This window comes from Lipophrys pholis (assembly GCF_963383615.2).
Source record: "Lipophrys pholis genome assembly, chromosome: 7".
Lineage (NCBI taxonomy): Eukaryota > Metazoa > Chordata > Actinopteri > Blenniiformes > Blenniidae > Lipophrys > Lipophrys pholis.
Genome location: NC_137638.1, coordinates 2,496,171 through 2,514,423, shown reverse-complemented (window position 1 = coordinate 2,514,423; position 18,253 = coordinate 2,496,171). Strand labels below are relative to the sequence as shown.

At 40.8% G+C, this 18,253-nt stretch overlaps 2 protein-coding genes across 7 annotated transcripts in view; both read left to right on the top strand.

Moving 5' to 3' along the window:
- The first annotated feature begins 1,790 nt into the window (after nt 1-1,790).
- Nucleotides 1,791-7,710, top strand: cyb561a3a (cytochrome b561 family, member A3a). Of its 5 annotated transcripts, none has more exons than XM_080468042.1 (7): nt 1,791-1,817; nt 2,289-2,418; nt 3,820-4,024; nt 5,886-6,094; nt 6,179-6,333; nt 6,415-6,583; nt 7,496-7,710. In XM_080468042.1, the coding sequence occupies exons 2-7, from the start codon at nt 2,296-2,298 to the stop codon at nt 7,520-7,522; spliced, it is 888 nt and encodes a 295-aa protein (XP_080324168.1). In that variant the 5' UTR covers nt 1,791-1,817; nt 2,289-2,295; the 3' UTR covers nt 7,523-7,710. The 5 variants fall into 5 exon arrangements, 3 of the variants coding, with proteins under 3 accessions (XP_080324168.1, XP_080324169.1, XP_080324167.1); XR_013935490.1 differs by having other exon boundaries at nt 1,805-1,924; nt 6,415-7,118; nt 7,277-7,710; XM_080468043.1 differs by having other exon boundaries at nt 1,805-1,924; nt 2,296-2,418.
- Nucleotides 7,711-12,791: 5,081 nt separating this feature from the next.
- loxl2b (lysyl oxidase-like 2b) overlaps nt 12,792-18,253 on the top strand; it is a 37,589-nt gene continuing 32,127 nt past the window's right edge. The window contains exons 1-3 of one of the 2 annotated variants that reach the window (XM_080467401.1): nt 12,792-12,879; nt 15,111-15,482; nt 15,688-15,863. In XM_080467401.1, coding sequence (XP_080323527.1) covers nt 15,122-15,482; nt 15,688-15,863 — 537 coding nt within the window. In that variant the 5' untranslated portion in view covers nt 12,792-12,879; nt 15,111-15,121. Of the gene's footprint in view, nt 12,880-13,329; nt 13,457-15,110; nt 15,483-15,687; nt 15,864-18,253 lie in introns of those variants that run through there. The other variant, XM_080467402.1, reaches the window with a different exon arrangement.

Below are 18,253 nucleotides of genomic sequence, written 5' to 3'. Positions count from 1 at the left end.
CCCTTTTCAACTTCATTCTTCATTTAGCAGGTCAGGCTTAGGCGTGCGATGCAGGTTCACCTGACAGCCCCTTCACCCAGAAGCACGAAACAGAAACGTAACAGAATCATTGGGGTAACTAATAACGCAAATAGAGCAAGCATTCGGTCACGGCCATCGAGTGCAGCGGCCAAATTACGGCTCGGGAAAGGAGGTTTGAAGATATCTATTAAAGTTACATGACATGAACGTGTGTCTGACTGTGAGGAATCGGCCTGTTACTTTAGCAGAGCTCCGTCTGCCACTTAATATGTTCTCTCTGGCAAAAATGAGTCGAAAACAAACAGATCAAGTATTTATGCCTCAGGGCAACTGTGGCTACAACGCAGCTTACCATCACTGGTGGGATTGGTATGAATGAATCATGGTCTCTGTACGCACTTTGAGTCAGCGCGAAGATAGCGCTATATAAATCCAAGCCATTATTATTATTGTTGTTATTATTATATTTTAGAGAGAGCTCTTTGGTAGACCAATATGGAAACTACTTTTCTGCACGACATCTTTAAAAGAAAATTCAATCACAGCAGTGAGGAAAACTCAAAGCTCCATTATTTCTCTTCACACTGGGGCCACATTTCCACATAGACAACACACACATACAAATACACACTACACACATACACAGGGATAAACACACAATGTTAGATGGTTTATTTTGCAATTACAAAAAAATCTGCTTTAAAAATGTTCATAGAAAAACTAATAGTTTCACTAAAAGATTAAAAAAAATGTTTAAAACGGGATTCCTCCTGAACCCCAGGTTTTATTTCTGCGGTCCCACCTGAAGATTCCGGCCCCACACTTTAAAAACTATTGGCATAAATCCTTTTTTTTCTCCATTAAATCTTTATCAGTTTAATATGTTTAGAGCTTCTTCCATCTGTTAAACATCATTTGTAATGATTAGTATTTAAATTGATTTCCTCTGTAAAAGTGCCTTGAAATGGCTGGAAATGACTGTTATGTTTGATGATAAATAATTAAAGTTGAATTGAAATAGAATTTGCTTGCAGCTTCATGCAAACACAATAAAACTGGATGAAAAGTCACTTTGAACGTGGACGTCAGCCTCCTGCAGACATCCTGACCAATACTGCCTCCAAGTGGAGCTGAAACACAACACATCTCTGCAGACAGTCCAGCCTTTCTCCTCCTCTTTCTTTTACATGTCGTCCTTAAATTGACAGCCAGGTATCTGTACTTTCCCTTTCTTTAATCATACTGAAGTTCCAGGAGACAATTTAAGAGGAATCAAGTCGCATCATTAATGTATATATAAATGCCTGGACCTTACTGTTCTTGTAAAAAAGAAATGGTTTAAATAGAATCAATAGTCTTTATATGAAGTCCAACCATTTGATACCTTTTTATTTTATTTAACAACAGCTTTTTTTTTTTTTTTTTAATTTAAAAGTATGATACGAGTTGAATCATGATCTGTGACATTGATGATTGGGCTTGTGTATCCTAATAAATATATATTACAAAAGTGACAATGTGTGCATATGCAAATGTACAGAATTGAAAATTAATTAAGAAAAATAACGTTTATACTTTGTACATTTTACAACCTGCAGATTTTTCTTTTACTTGTACTTCAATAAATAATTTAGGTCTGTGCTTATAGATTTTATAAGTATTCGTGCTTTATTTAAATCAATAAAGGTGAGTATTTTGGTCAACTCTTCAAATGAGTTTTCACGTTGAAGCAAATTATATATATAAAAAAAACTACATTTCCCAGAAGGCCTTGCGCGAATCCAGGAACTGGTTAGGTAAATACCTCTTCGTCAAATTGAAAGTGTTTCTCGCGTAAACTCAGCGTTTATTTTGATATATTTTAAGATTTCACGTCGTCTATTTACATTTTGCATGTATTCAGGTGAGGGGCACGATTATACACTGTCTGGGGATGTTTGGAATTTGTGATTTGAAGCTGATACGACAGCGATACGTAACTTAACTTCGCCAGACTCCATTAGTAAACAATATAATTTAAAGTCGCGAAGCAAAACAAGAGATAGATTTGAGATGTTTGTGACTTATTTTAGGTTGGAAACTGCAGTTTTAATTGCGCCTTTTAATTCGGCGTGGATAAAATATGCGTTAGAGCTACGATATTTATTTATGGCGTAATTATAGAAGTTGACATTGCAAGTCGTATCTTCCTACGTAAACGTATATACATATTTCTAATGCATCAGGAACCTTTCATCGTTTATCCTTTTCATGCTTTTGATCTGGAGGTGGCAGATGCAGCAGGGTGGCACCTCTTCATCCTCCAGCTGTTCCCCGGTTTCCCCGTGTTTCCCCCTGAGCCGCCGCGGAGCTTCAGCGTGTGGAAGTGAGAGGAACTCATCTGAACCGGGGGACAAAGTGAGGACACACACACATATACCTAAAATACACACACACACACACACACACACACTCACACACAAAAATATACGCAGCCCCCCCCACACAAACTGCAAACAGTACATACACACACTAATACACACACATTCACTACGAACTGCACAGAACACAATACACACACAATACACACACACACACACACACACACACACACACAGTCAAACATTGTCCAGAAGGAGTGAACGACATCATGAAACAGTAGGAAGTGTTTTCAGTGTCACAGCTGCTTTGAACGAGGTAGGACGAACTTCATGTTTCCTCTTTAACACACTTCATTTCAAGTAAGATTAATTTCTAACTGTTAACTTTCATTATTACATTTTCTATCATTTAGCATGATAAGGTGACATGTTCCTGGAACAGTTGCTTATCTTTCTGCAGTATGTCTTCAGCATTTATTGTGTGGCTACACATTCACCTAAAAAAATCTACATTTGCCTCATATAAACTAAAACGTCTGTGATGATTATATCATCTGATTTTCAACAAATTAAAGGAAAATCATCTGATCTCTTGAAATATTCAAATATTTCTGAATAACTTAATTTTTTTGACGTATAAGATTCATTTGAATCCTTGACAACGTTTTCAAGTGACAACAGAAAACTTCCGTAGCGTTCTGGGCGTTCGTTTACACGACAACGCTGCTCGCAGCCTCTGAAAAAGCAACTTTTTGAAAATGCTCCGACTCCGTCGACGTGGAAACAGGAGAAAAAAAAATGCATTTTTTCCTGAAATGCTGACAGTGTGCATGCACGCCATGGGCCGTGTGTGTGGTTTCATAACAGAAACAAACACCAGCGCCACCTCGTGGCCCGGCATGCCAACTACATTGTTTTCAGCTTCTCTGCCGTTTATTAACTTTTTAAAAATGTTGCTGTGTAAACGTGAAACTTGTGATCATTAGGACAATCATGCACTTTAAAATAAATATATTTCTTAAAAATGGCCCTTTCCCTATGTCAGGCTACCGCTTTATGGTTATTAGGAAGAAATATTCATCTTTGTTTTACCTTATTGTTTTTATAGTTTATGTGTTTGTAACCTTGTCTGGTTTTATGTGGGACAACGGATGGAAATTAGCCTTGTGCTAAATCCAGCATATAATACGGTAACCTTGTGAAGAGATGGCCTGTTCATTAATACGCACTGTCCCGTCCAAATAAACTAAATAAATGAAAATAGCATTCTTATACACAACCAAAAATGAATTTGTGACTTTAAATTCCCGCTGTTGTGTAATGCACAGACCGGCCACCCGTCCGGGGTGTGTTCTCTCTGGATGAAATCAGAGTCGACGGTTACCCACTTCCCTTTCATTTCTCTCTCTTCTTCTTCTTCTTCTTCTTTTGGCCGCAGCGCGCCGGCGTCGTCAGGATGAGCTCCATCACCACCTTCTACGCCTGCCACCTGCTGCTGCTGGCGCTCAGCCTGGCCTGCGTGGTTTGCGTGTGCGTGTGGAACAGCCAGTGGCGCGGCGGCTTCGCCTGGGACGGCTCCGGCCTGCAGTTCAACTGGCACCCGGTGCTGATGGTGGTGGGGCTGGTGGTGCTGTACGGCAACGGTGAGGGGCGGGGTTTTCTTTTTTCTTCTTTTTTTCTTCAAAAATAGCATTGTGAGTTTCACTTCTGCTTGTCACATCTGCTCTTCGTCCCTCAAGACGGCCAGGTTGTATTTGAGCTCATTGCACCTTTATCAGCGTTTTGGAGACCGAGCGTATGATTTGATGATAATGTCACACACACAAAAACTTTTTAAACTAATATTACTATTTTTACTTTACACATTCAATATATACTACACGCAAGTTTTATATATACCGTTTATACATTCATATCAAACATATACGTACACACATATATATATACACATGTACATGACATGTACATAATATTAATAATATTGAACAAGAACATTTACAAATAATAATATTAATATACTATTTAAATGTCATCATTTACATTTTAATGACAAAATACAGTGTGGAAATATTTACATGAATAATCTCTACCACATTATATACCTATTATTATTTTTTTTAGTATTAATATATTTTATTCCATTACATACATATATATATATATATAGTTAAATGTGGAAGGATAAATGAGTAAAAAATATATATTTAAAAAAAACTAGAATAGTTTCTTTGTTAAAAGAAATATTTTTTTTTTTTTTGGGGGGGGGGGGGGGGGGGGCTTTTCCAGACTCTAACACCAATAAATAATATATGAAAAAAAACCTTGGATGTGAATCAATACAGTTAAACTGTAACTTCATCACACGGTCGAGGACACGCGCTGTATAAAATACTGTAAAACAGGAGCTCATATAAAGTGACTCGAAGCAGTTTTATATGGAAAATCAAGCTTGATAATGCACTGGAACTGGAATTTCTTTTTGAGAAAAATAATCTTACTGCTAATTTATATGCTTTGCTAGGAATCTTGGTGTTTCATTAAGCCGTCGTTTACATGGCAACGTTTCAAGTGAAAGGGCATCGTTTTTGCATTTTCGTTACAGAAAAGGGTTTCGTTTACACGGCACCGCTTTGAAAGCGATATCTGTTTCCATGGAAACAGCAGAAATGCTGAAAACAATGTAGTTAGCATGCCAGGCCATGAGTGGGCGCTGTCGGGTGTTCTTATAATGAAATCACAGACATGAGTGTAGAAAACAATACGCTATAAACATTAACAATGGCAGAACACTGACACTGGTATGGACAGATGAAGAATTGGATTGCTATTACAGGTGACTGTCAAAATAAAAGTCCCAGGAGAACATGGACTGAGTCATGACACAACGGAGGAAACTTTGTTGTTTGTCTCAATCTACTGAGCATGTGCAGAAGAACTATTTACTACGGCCGTAGAGGTAGAAGTGTTGAAAGTTGCATTTTACCCCATTTCCACTGAGTCTGGGTGTTTTCACAAAGTTGTGTTTTCCCTCGTTTCCATTGAGAAGGAATCAGCATTTTTAAAAAGTTGTGTTTTCCCCGAATTCCATGGAAACAAAGTCGGAGCGTTTTCAAAAATTTGTGTTCCCCCCCACCCCGATTCCTTGGAAAAGGAGTTGAAGCATTTTCAAAAAGTTGTGTTTTCCCCGAATTCCATGGAAACAAAGTCGGAGCGTTTTCAAAAATTTGTGTTCCCCCCCACCCCGATTCCTTGGAAAAGGAGTTGAAGCATTTTCAAAAAGTTGTGTTTTCCCCGAATTCCATGGAAACAAAGTCGGAGCGTTTTCAAAAAGTTGTGTTTTACCCCATTCCTACTGAGTGTCTTTGAAAAGTTGGGTTTTTCACTGTTTCAACAGAGACGGAGCGATTTTAAAAAGTTCCACCTCGGAGGCGTTTTCAAAAAAAAATTAGGTCTCTAGTGTAAGTGGAACATTACGAAAGTTTTCCGTTTTCTGTGGCCCTCCAGGAGCGGTGTTGTACCGCATCCCTCTGACCTGGGGTCAGAATAAACTCCCCTGGAAGATCCTCCACGCCGGGCTCATGTTCCTCGCCCTCATCCTCACCATCGTGGGACTCTGCGCCGTATTCCAGTTCCACAACGCCAACAAGATCGCAAACCTCTACTCCTTGCACAGCTGGATCGGAATAGCCGCCGTCGGCCTTTTCGCCTTTCAGGTAAACAAACGTTAATCCCAGACCAAGTCTTGGCGTTTGTTTTTTTTTCCTTCTTCTCCTCATTGCGTGTGAATGTCCACTCAGTGGGCGGCGGGTGCGGCCGGCTTCTTCCTGCCCTGCTCCCCTCCCGCACTGCGGAAACTCCTGAAGCCCGTCCACGTGTGGATGGGAGCCGCCATTTTGATCCTCAGCATCGCCGCCTGCGTCTCCGGCATCAACGAGAAGCTGTTCTTCGTCCTGTAAGGGCCTTTTGTTTCTCCCATATTTGCAGCTGAAGTTGTTGCGTTATTCCCGTTAAAATGTGTTTCCTCTCACCTCAGGAAAGGAAACGCCGTCGACAGTCCGCCGTACTCCGCCCTCCCATCCGAAGCTTTGCTGGGAAACTCATTAGGAGTTCTGATCGTCGCCTTCGGTTTGGTCGTCTTCAAGATTCTGTCCAACCCGCTGTGGCAGAGGCCGGAGGCCAGCCCGGGGGATCTGGTGTACTCGGTGAGAAGCTCTTCACAATTCAAACGCGACGTCCGGGAAAAGAGGATTCAGGCCCCGTCTTGCACGACGACGCTTCGAGTGAAAAACTCATCGTTTTTGTGTTTTCATCTCATAAACGTTTACGCGGCAACGTTCTGAAAACGATGTCCGTTCATAGGGAAACTGCAGAAAGGCTGAAAACGATGTAGTTACCATTCCAGGCCACGAGTTGATGCTGTTGTTTGTTTTCGTTATGAAACAACACACACACACACACACACACACACACGTGTAGATGACAATACACTGTAAACGGGGAGTACCGGGACAATCGTACGAACGGACGACCAAGATGGCTTGTTTTTACGGTGACTGTCAAAATAAAACTACCAAGTCCCAGGAGAATAGGCACTGGGAATCAGGACGCTTTGGAGGCTGCCATTTTTGTTTTTGTTCATCTACTGAGCATGTGCAGAACAAGTATTTGCTTCTGCCGCAGTAGTGTTTCAGAAAAGTTTTGTCCCCCCCCCCCCTGTTTCCATGGAGACGAGTCAGAGTATTTTTTTCCATATGTTGCGATTTTGCCCCGTTTCCATGGAGACGGGTCGGAATATTATTTTAAATGTTGTGATTTTGCCCCGTTTCTACGGAAACAGGTCGGAGGTTTTTTTAAAAGAAGTTGCGTCCCCCCGTTTCCATGGAGATGGGTTGTAGTATTTTTAAAAAGTTGCGTTTTACCCCCGTTTCCACGGCGACGTGTCGGAGTATTTTTCATTTTTTATTTTTTTCGATTTTGCCTCATTTCCACGGCGACGTGTCGGACTATTTACAACCAGCGTTTCCCGTTTTCACTTGAAAACAGTGTCGTGTAAACGGGGCCCTCAAAACTTGTGACTCTCTCACTAATCCTCCTGATCTGCTTTATTTTCACAGCCGCTGCTTCAGGAAGAAAACCAATGAATGTTTCTAAAAAGAAGAACAAAATAAAAAGAAGCAGCTCTCTGAATCAGTGAAATCAACACAAACTAAATCTGAATGTAAAAGCAGCTTCTGGGACTTCTCTGTGTCGTGGGTGTAAATATGTATTTGAAATTATATTTAAGATTGACGTTTGTTTTGTGTTCACGTAATAAAAAAGTTTTTCTCTCTCTCATTGCTCAATCTGTCCCACGATGCACTGCAGCTTTTATCCCCTGCAGTAAAAAACGATTTTTTTTTTTAACAAGGCTGGATCATTTACTAACTGCAGGTGAGACATTTAACCCTTTCTCAGCCACTTAAGGACAAAGAGGTTTTATGGAAGGATTCTGAAGTTAGTGAAGAAAAAAAGGCAATCAGATTCACTTTTTTCCAGAATTTATCGTAAAAAAAATTAAATATCATGCAAGAAGTTATTCTAAAAAAAATGTATGAAGGGTTATAAAATATGAATATATATAAAAAATATTCCTTATGAGTGAAGAAGAAGAAAAGTAATCGAGCCACACGACTAGTCTTAAAGACAAATGTCCTTCAGAAAGGTATTGACATCGTATTAAAGACGAACATCAACAACCAAAACTTTTTCCTTTTGTGTGGATTCTGGTGGAGGAACTTTAAATCCAGCTCATGATGCTGCTGAAAACTCCTCTTCTCTTTCCACCTCTACGTTCTCGTGCTTTTTGATTATTAAACCATGTGAAGTGCTCATGAAAGAATCAGTCAAAACACGTCTCGTCAGATTTGAGGCCATCTGCTCGAAGGACTGTCCAAAATAAAAAAAAACATAACCTGGAAGCTGCTTCCATCCTCCCAAAACTATAATAAAAGCAAACAATCTGTCCGAGTAAAGTCCCATCAATATTTGCTGTCTGATTCGAGTGAGAACTACTTTTGATCCACCGCTGGAGCGTTGACTCGTCGCACAGGTTTTTCCTGAAATACAAAAAAAAAAAAAAAAAAAGTAACGCGACGGAACTACTGTTTTGTCACAAAAGCGACAGAAAGCAGAAGTAGAGGAAAGCTTGGAGGAAGTCTGCCGTGAAACCAGTGAGAGAAAAAAAGAAATAAAAAATCACTAGTCTCATTACGGGAAGTTCCGACTGCACTGAGGTGAGGCTGGAAAAAAGAAATGGAGGTCTGATTGAAACCGTCTGCGGTGACTCACAATGAACGCATTTTTAGTTATTCCTCTTTTTTTTTACAACTTTACACGCAAATATTTAAAAAAAAAATGAAGAAGTAAAGCATTTTTTTTAGTATGAAAACTGAAAATGAAATCATCTGATTGGGTTCTCTCTTCTGCTGCTTTATGTGTAACGGTTTTAAACAGAGTGGAAAGAAATCCTGGGTCTAAAGTACACCACACCGCCGCGGTTTATGGGTCTAGTTTGTGATTTTAATGGTGGAGATGGTTTTAAAAGGGGTTGCAGTTTACCCATGATCATCCAAAGACGTGTTATGAACCAATTAAAATCCTTCTCTGTGACATTATGGTGAATTATTAAGTGACTGGAAAGTGGAAAAGGTTATTTTTTTTGTGTCAACCATTAATTTGTGATTTTATAATTTGATGCCTGCAGTCACTGTTCTGTCACAATTTTCTTTTACTTCTTACATCCTTATTCTCACCCACACTCCTCTTTAAATACGACTTTCATACTTATTTATGCTTGTGAGTTGATTTTTTTTTTTTTAAATCTTATATGGAAGAATTTTTCTTTGTAAAATAAAAGCGTGAAACTGGAGTGAGGGGCCACTGATGCATGTCCGACTTCACAAGACGTTTCAAGTGGAAAAATGCATTGCCAGGCCTGGAGGTGGCGCTGTTGTTTGTTGTAGTAATGAAAGTCATGGCAAAATGGAGGAAGACATTGTTCTTTGCAGCGTTTCAGAAAAGTCCCGTTTTCCCCCGTTTCCACGGAGATTTGAGTCACAGCGTTTTCAAAAAGTACCTCATAGGGAGCCGTCTTCAGTGGCTCATAGCGTCGTGTAAAACGGAACGAAAGATTTCCGCTTTTTTTTTTACTTGAAACGGGGCCTCATTGTATCATGAATGGCACCCGAACTGCTTTACCGGTTTTAAAAGACGTTTCTCTTCCCGTTACAAAAGTTTCCATTCACGACACGCTCAGTTCTTCACTCATAGAGGACCAGGTGTTTCACACGTCAAACCCAGCTTCACGACAGAAAGGTGACAACATTCATAACCGACTTAATAAAAACCCGTGAAAATGTGTCTCAGCAACAAGAGGAGGTTCCAAATCTCTTCCTGTTTTGCAGGAGCAAAAACTGTTCTGACGCTGAGAGGCTCTAAATCACACAATATCGTCTGCCTTCGCTGCCAAGCAGGAAAAAAAACAAACAAGACATTTCCTCCAATAACATGCCGCCAAACTTGTAAAGTCGCAGGCTGGTTTCTGCTGGGACGGGGAAATGAAAGTAAGATTTCAGGGAATCTGAATAATTTAATTGTACTTCACAGAGTTTGACACACAACTTTAATTTGAAGAACTCGCCCTCACTTCACAGGAGGTGGCAGCAGAGCTGAGTCCAGTTCAGATCCACTAAATTGAAGTTACTTTTACAGCATATTATCAGGAATTAACCTGGTAAATACCACTGCACTTCTTAACCCTGTAAAGCCTAAACGATCAAATTGCAAGGAAATAAATTTTACGGGGGGAAATTAGTGAATAATTATTTTTTTAATTAAAAAAAAAGATTTGTCTAGATACGAATTTTGATTTGTATAAAATCAACCACAATAAAAAATGTTAAGTAAAAAAAATAAAATTTAACCATTAAAGCATGACTTTTCAACTGCCAACAGTGGCGCAAAATAAACAAAAAAAAAACCCCAGTTAGTTTTAGGCCCCTTTACAAGACAACAAGTGAAACTTTTTTGAACACAGGCTGCAGAGGTGTCAAAAGAATTCACATTCATTACTCAAGTAGAAGTATAAATACTGGGTTTTTTAAAAAAAAATAGTATCATCTCGAGCATTTACTCAAGTAGTATAAAAGTTTTGTCTTCAAAACTATTTAAAGTACAAAAGTAAAAGTAATACAAAGTGCCATTAAGGACAAAACCCGCTTAGACAACAAAAACAAAATTTTTCTAGATGCCACAATATTGTATGTAGGACATTGCTCTCCCATTGAAAAGAGCACCACAGCAGATTCTTTCTCTCTCTCTCTCTATATATATATATATATCTATCTCTATATATATATATCTATGATGTTTAAATCCAGTTTTAACACCTGCAGTTACTAGCAGCTGCAATGGACCCTGAAAGAAGTTTGTCATCAGTTAACATGGAAACCAGTTAATCCTAAACACCGGAAAGGACAGTCCATTCTATCATCACAATTCAGTCCCTGAACGATTGAAGAACAATGAAGAAAAAATAGCCTCTTAGCTTGTGGTCTTTCCATTGGTTGTCCAAGCAGCGGTTGTCTTGTGCTAGCGGCGGTGGCAGCTAACATTAGCTTTAGCTCAGCGGCTGCTGGTCTTCAGGTAAAGTCTCTGCTCCGTTAGCGAGCGGCTCCACTGTGCTGCACCACCTTCTTCCTCTCCGGAGGTGAACTCACAGTCTGCCGGGGACACACTCTGCTTCAGCTTTAGCCTGGTAGCCATTTTTAGTCTGACTCCTGTTTGGCGCGTGGCTAATTTGCATACGTGCACAGGACTGGCTGGCTCCCAGTAATTGCTTCCTGGCGTGTGACGTCATTTGTATCGTGATTCATGTTCAGGGGCCGAGGATCTCGACTTTCTCAGCCAATCAGGGTGTGATTTATTAGGTCGTCGTCATTGTTGTTTGTTTGTTTGTTTTTTAGAACGCTTACAAAAGAATAAAAATAAGTTAAAAACAGGAAATAGGAGTAATGAGGGTTTTTATTTAAAATTAAAGAGTAGAAAGTACAGACAATTGCCTGAAAAAGTAAGACGTAGAACTAAAAAGTTGGCAGAAAAATGATTCCAGTAAAATAGAGATACCTAAATTTATATAAAATTATATTTCTGAAAAAATCTGCCACGTAACTTTAATTTGAAGAACTCATCACAAGGTGGCAGCAGAGCTGAGAGTTCAGATCCACTGATGAACTGAACCTTACATCACAGCATGTTATTAAGATTTACCCTGCTCTATTTCTTAATCCTGTAAAGATGGAATTGTCACGAAATTTTATTTTTGTGAAACTGGAGTGTTTATTCAATCTTTTTACATACATATTGGAAAAAAAAGAAACTAACATAACTTTTGATTTGTATCAAATTAACCAAAATAAAAAGTATATCAAATACAACATTTTCTCATGCTGTATTTTCGCATATCGTTTGCATATGGAGCATGAATAAGGCTTTATGTCATTTGATAAGAACCAGTACTCAGTATCAGTAAGTAGCTAAAGGTTAGTACTTGTAACTGTACTCGTCCTTCAAAAAAGTGGTATTGACGCATCCCTACACAGATTGTTGTGCATATATAGTGCATGGTTAATTACACTCTCAAACTGCAGGGTATTACTGAATAAATAAATGAATCTGTAGTTTCATAGAACGGCACGGCCCTGTTTGGGAGCTCCTGCCTTAATGTATAAGAGTTATTCCAAATAACATCAAATAATAAAACAACCTAAATGTTCATAATATGAAAAAGAGGCACAAACTCACCAATTTCAAATCATCAAATCATATTTAACATAAATAATGGATAAGCATATTACTTACTCCTTTTCAGACATGTATTAATTATTGATTATTGATACTATTATTGTTATTGTTATGATTATTAATATATTTTTCTCATTTTATTATTCGTACTAGAATTTGTTTTATTATATTTTATTAGCAAATGTCCAAAATAAAGATATACCAGACTAATAATAACAACAACAACAATAATACCGTTTAAAAAGTATTAAATGTTGTTTTATTAAAACTTTGTGAAAATCACCTTTAAAGAAATAAGTTAAAAAAAACAAACAAACAAATGACTCAGCTCTGTTATAAGAGGCGCCTTTCTTTTTCTTTTTTTTTCTTTTCTTTCCCTTCTTAATTATGTGGTTTCTTTCCGACAGTCCTTGAAAGCAGCGTGTTTTCCAGCTCCTGGGACGCGCAGACTTCCACGTCCCGACGGGCCGGACCCTCCGCTGACCTCTCCCCGGAGGAGGGCGCCTGTGGGCGGGTCCGCCGCGGACCGCTGCTCGGTGGAGGGGCGGTGGGTGGGGGGAGTTTAGAAAGCAGGGGGCGGCTGGAGGAGAGGAGGACTTCTCCAGTCCGGGACTCTCTCTCTCTCTCTCTGCAGCTTCAGGAGGAAAAGGAAGAACAAGTAAGTTAACACCCAGATTACAACTTTTTGTTTTTTATTTTTGATCCATTTTGCTTTTGAGACTGATGCTTTCAGACCCTGCAGCACTTTCACTGGTTTATACTTTATGAATTTAAATGTCACATCTTGCTTTGTTTTACAAAACGTTGGATGTTGTTGTTGTTGTTATGAACTGACTAATGCAAATGACTGTTTTTAAAAACAACAGTTTTGGGCTCCAGTTTCTCCAAATGAGGATTTTTATTGTCTTTTTACATTATTTATTTTCAGTCTCACAAGCTTAAATCTTCATCTGCAAAGTTACTCAAACAAAATAGAAGTCCGCTGCACATGCATCACGTTTCAAATAGGTTTTTTTTTAATATAGATTGACTTTTAAAACTTTGTTGGGAGTCATTATGGAGGAGAGGAAAAGACCCTTTCTTTTTCCCCCTCCATGTGTGCTTGAAGTCTGGAGGTCTTCAAAAGGGCAAGAAGAGACACGGTTCAACATTCTGATAAACTGACATCTTGACCTTTTGGGCCACTGCTGGGATTCCCTCCAGCAGCAGGTGGGACTCGCCCGTCTGACATGAAGGTGAAAACAAGAGCAAGAACGCCTTCAAAAGCAGGAGTCACGTTCATGCGGCAGAAACTCTTTTGTAACTAATCTCTAGAGCACGTTTTGATTTCTTTCGAGGGGGGGGGGGGGGGTTATGGGTGGAGTTGGGGGGGGAGGTTGGCGTTTCACAACTGTCAGGATTTTTGAGAAGCAGCGGCGGTTTCATGTTTCACGGTTTCTGGCTCAGTGGAGTTCTTGACATTCTGTTTTCCACTAATCGGAGCCAGAACTCTCAAACCGATCTGTTTGGTCACGACGTGGTTTTAGCGGCTTCGCGCATCCTTCCCGAAATGTCTTCATCACCTTCGTCCCCTGCTTGACACATGCCACACCTAAAACCCCGCGCGCGCGCTGAACGTTAACTGTGACTTTTCACGCTGTTTTGCAACGACAACACCGTGCGGCGCCGACCCGGGGGCTCCGTCCCTCATTCCATGTGTTCATTCTGTAATGTGTGCATTGATTCCAGCTTGTGTAACCGCTGCCACGTTACAACCAGGGGAGCAGAAAGCCCGGCGCTTGATGGATCATCCCCGTCCCGCCAGATGTTCTGACACAAAAGGAGCTTCAGCTTTTAGCATTTTGTGGAAACACAGCTGTTGATGAGTCAAGTGGGCGGTTATGGCTGCGTGCTCTTCGGCAACAATACACCCTGTCAGGCTTTGAATTGTGACTTAATATTTCATCTGTGTGGTAGTTTGGCCACTTATCAGCACTCCTACAGGGGACCGGAACTACTTTCAACATCCAGATGTAAGACTACAATCCTGCTTTTCATCGGTATTTTAGGATAATTTGATCAGCTATTGATAACAAGGGAATCTGAAACATTTAAATAAATACTGAAATGTCCAACTTGTGACCTAAAATTGGGATGAACATGCAGAGAAGAATAAAACCGCAAATTTAGAATTCAAAGCCAAAATTCCATCTTTGTCCACTAGGTGTTGCACTGTTACAATGGAATATAGAACGCGATGCAACATCGAAACCGATTTTTAGCAATACTCAATTCTAAAGTAGTGAACATTAATGTTATCATTGGCGAAATAGCATTAGCATTAAAGCATTAACCTGAGGGTGCACGCCAATGCTAAGAGATTCTCTGCCAATATCAGTCTGGAGAGAAAAACTTTGAGATTACACGGTTTTACTTTGTTGTTCATTATAGATTTTCTTTTATTTTAAATTGTGATCAATGTGAACATGTCCAGGATATCCCGTTTTTTATTTGTTTTGTTTTTTTGTCAAATTGGTACCGTTGCTCCTGCAGCTCTGCTCATCATGGCTGACATCAAGAGTGAAAGAAAGTGGCTGGCAGATTGAAATATATCAGAAAAGAGAACACGTGTGTAAAAAAATGAATTGCAAATGTGATGAAATTAAAAACCTGATTTCACAGAGAAGCCTAATTGTCTCCAGCACTGCTGATAAACTTCATTCCCACAATGCAATGTGACGTCACCTGTGGATGTTATCTAGCTTCACTTCGACCTTCGCGTGTGAAAGTGTCCCTCCAAAGTCCGTCTCCTTCCTGTTCTTTCAGTTTGGTGTCTCTGGAATAAACAATATCCGAGACGAGCGGCCAAGTAATTTTAATGAGCTGCTCTCTCCTCCTCCACCTTGTCAGGTTCAAGCAAAATGGCCGCCGCCCTCATAATGCCCCGCTGCACGGTCTTCCTGTTGGCGCTGCTCCGGCTGAGCGGGGCCCAGTACGAGCACCTGGGCTACCCGCCGGGCTACCCGCCGGGCTACCCCGAGCCGGAGCAGGAGCAGTACAGCGCCCCCCTGCTGGCGCCGGACACGCCCCGGATCCAGCTCCGGCTGGCGGGAGACAAGAGGAAGCACAACGAAGGCCGAGTGGAGGTTTTCTACAACGGCGAGTGGGGCACCGTCTGCGACGACGACTTCAACATCCACTCGGCGCAGGTGGTGTGCCGGGAGCTCGGCTACCTGGAGGCCGTGTCCTGGTCTCCGTCCTCCAAATACGGAAAAGGAGAAGGTGACTCAGTGTTTTTCACTCTCTTCTCTCAGTTCCAGCTCGACATGAAATCACCCCAGTGTGTGAGCTTCCAGTGGGATTATTTAGAAATTGGGAAAATATTTCCGGAAAATCCAACCTCACCTTCCAGAGAACTGCCTGTTTTGGGGTTTTTTTTGTTGCTCCACCATGAAAACGATGATTAATCTCTCCCTTCTCTCCTCAGGACCCATCTGGTTTGACAATCTGCACTGCACCGGCAAAGAAAAGACGTTAGCTCTCTGCCCGTCCAACGGCATCGGCGTTTCCGACTGCAAACACAGCGAAGACGTGGGCGTGGTGTGCAGCGACAAGAGGATCCCGGGATTTAAGTTCGTCAACACGCTGCCCAACCATGTGGAGGTAAAGCCGACACGACGTGAAGCTTCTGTCCTTTAGGGGGTCTGATGTTGACACCTTGTCCCGCCTGTGGCTCAGTGGAAGTGTGTCAAAGTGGAGGGAAGTGACCTCCAGTGAGCAGCTACTTAAAAAAGACTCGCCTAAAACAAAAGACGCATCAGAGAATTTGATTTACTTTCCCTAAAAGAATAATGGTTTTGTCAACTTTCCTGCCTTTGGATCAGTGGAAGTGTGCGAGAGTGGAAATATCTGGATAATAATTACATGACAAAGATTCATTTTAAACAAGATTTATCTGAAAATTGGATATACTTCTACTAAAATTACTATATAACATTCTTTGTCTTCTCCTAAGTCATATTTTGAATATTGCATTGAATTTATTAAGAACTCATGAAGTCCTTTTCAAAAACAGTCCTTCTTCAAAGGTCAACTCGTGTCGGCTCAGTTTGTTCTGACTGGGAATCATGCAGAAGCGACTCCAACCTCCCAAAGCCACTAAAGTAAACTGTTTGTGTGTGTTGAAGTGGTGTGAAATATGTGAGAGGAAAACACCCAACAACCCGGTGAAGCGAAGCTACAGAACAGGCAGCTGTTTGTAGGAACGTCAGTTTGAACAGGTTGAAGATAAAACAAAAAAAAAAAGATCTGGGTCAGAGCCTGTCGGGACGTTCAGCTGGAGCTTCTACACAGATTAAAATGTTGATTCCTTTTGTGAATGGCCTAATATGGATAAAATGTTCAATTTGGAGAAGACTTTTAGGACTTCAATGGTGGCCAAAGCTTCGTGATATACTCCTACATTGCATATCCTGCAACTTTACATCGTCATGGCAACGGTTCCTGCAAATCCCCCAAATTCATCCCCTGAATTGTTTTTGTTCCCCAGACTCCGCCCCCATGTATACAGTGAAAGCTCCCGTTGCGTTTTAGGTATCCGTTTCGCCGACAACGATACTTGATGCTACTGAGAACGCAACTTTTTGGAAACAGCTACCAAGGTGGAGCTTTTCGAAAACGTTTCGGGCTCTGTCGCTGAGTGAACGGGCGAAAAATGAGACGTCCTGGGAACGCTTGGGGACAGTCTCCTTGTTGACTACTGCGTAGTAAATAGTTCTTCTGTACATGTGAGAGTACATAAACAATAACAACAATGGCAGCCTCCTCAGTGTCTTGACTCCCAGTCCATATTCTCCTTGCACTTGGTTCTTTTATTTTGACAGTCACCGTAATAACAATCCAACTTGGTCGTCTGTCCACAAGAATGTCGGTGTTCTCCCATTGTTATTGTTTAAAACATATTGTTCTCTGCTGCATGTGTGTGTGTGTGTGTGTGTGTGTGTGTGTGTGTGTGTGTGTGTGTGTGTGTGTGTGTGTGTGTGTGTGTGTGTGTGTGTGTGTGTGTGTGTGTGTGTGTGTGTGTGTGTGTGTGGGTGTGTGTGTGTGTGAGTGTGAGTGTGTGTGTGGCTTCATTACAAAAAAACTACCGACAGCACTCATAGCGTGGCATATTAACTACATCGTTTTCAGTGTTTCAGAAAAAGTTTCCGAAACGAAAAAGCAAAACGATGCGTTTTCACTTGAAACCTCTGACAAAAACATTGTGCAGTTGTACTACTGATTTAGCTTTTTTTTTTTGTGATAAATCTCCTCAGTTCTTCCTATGGAGACACATTTATAAAGTTTAGGTCAATAACCCTTCCTAATTCCTTCTCTTAAAAACAGCCCATTCTCAATATCCTGCTGGGGGGAAAACAGTGTCAGTGAAAGTGAAGTTAACGGGATAATTGTTAGTTTCTGCCCTTGTAACTGTCAGAATCGTCTGGCCGGAGCTTTAAAGGCCCCCGCAGAGCGTCGCTTTGTGGGCCAGCCAATAGGCTGGGAGCTAATTGCCGCCACAGGCAGAATGTTATCTTTCTGCTCACGGTGCCGGCCTCATGAATCCACATTCCAACGTTATGAGCAAACTGCAGACCAGAACTAACTTTCTCACCCACTCCTCTGTTTTGTTGGAGAGTACAGACCTCCTGGCTTTTTATATCGTCCTCAAAATGTGTGGCCAACTCCGACAGAGATTCCATATCTGTTCCCAAAAGCAACTGGAAGAATTTACAGCTTGTTATTATTGAATAAAGTACTCTACTCCAAGCTCCTGGGCTTCCAGAGCTTGTTAAAGGGGAGGCGTTTGGTGCTGTTGAACTAACAATGTGTAAAAGTAATGAGGACTTCCCAAACTTTAATGTCGTGCTTCGCTTTCGTCCGCCTCACATCGCTGTGAACGCGACCTGCTCAACACTGCAACACAAGTACCACAGATTTACCACGGGACTCATTAGAGACCAAAAACTGAGCTAAAGACAAAGAAGATATTTAACGGAATTAATAAGAAAGAA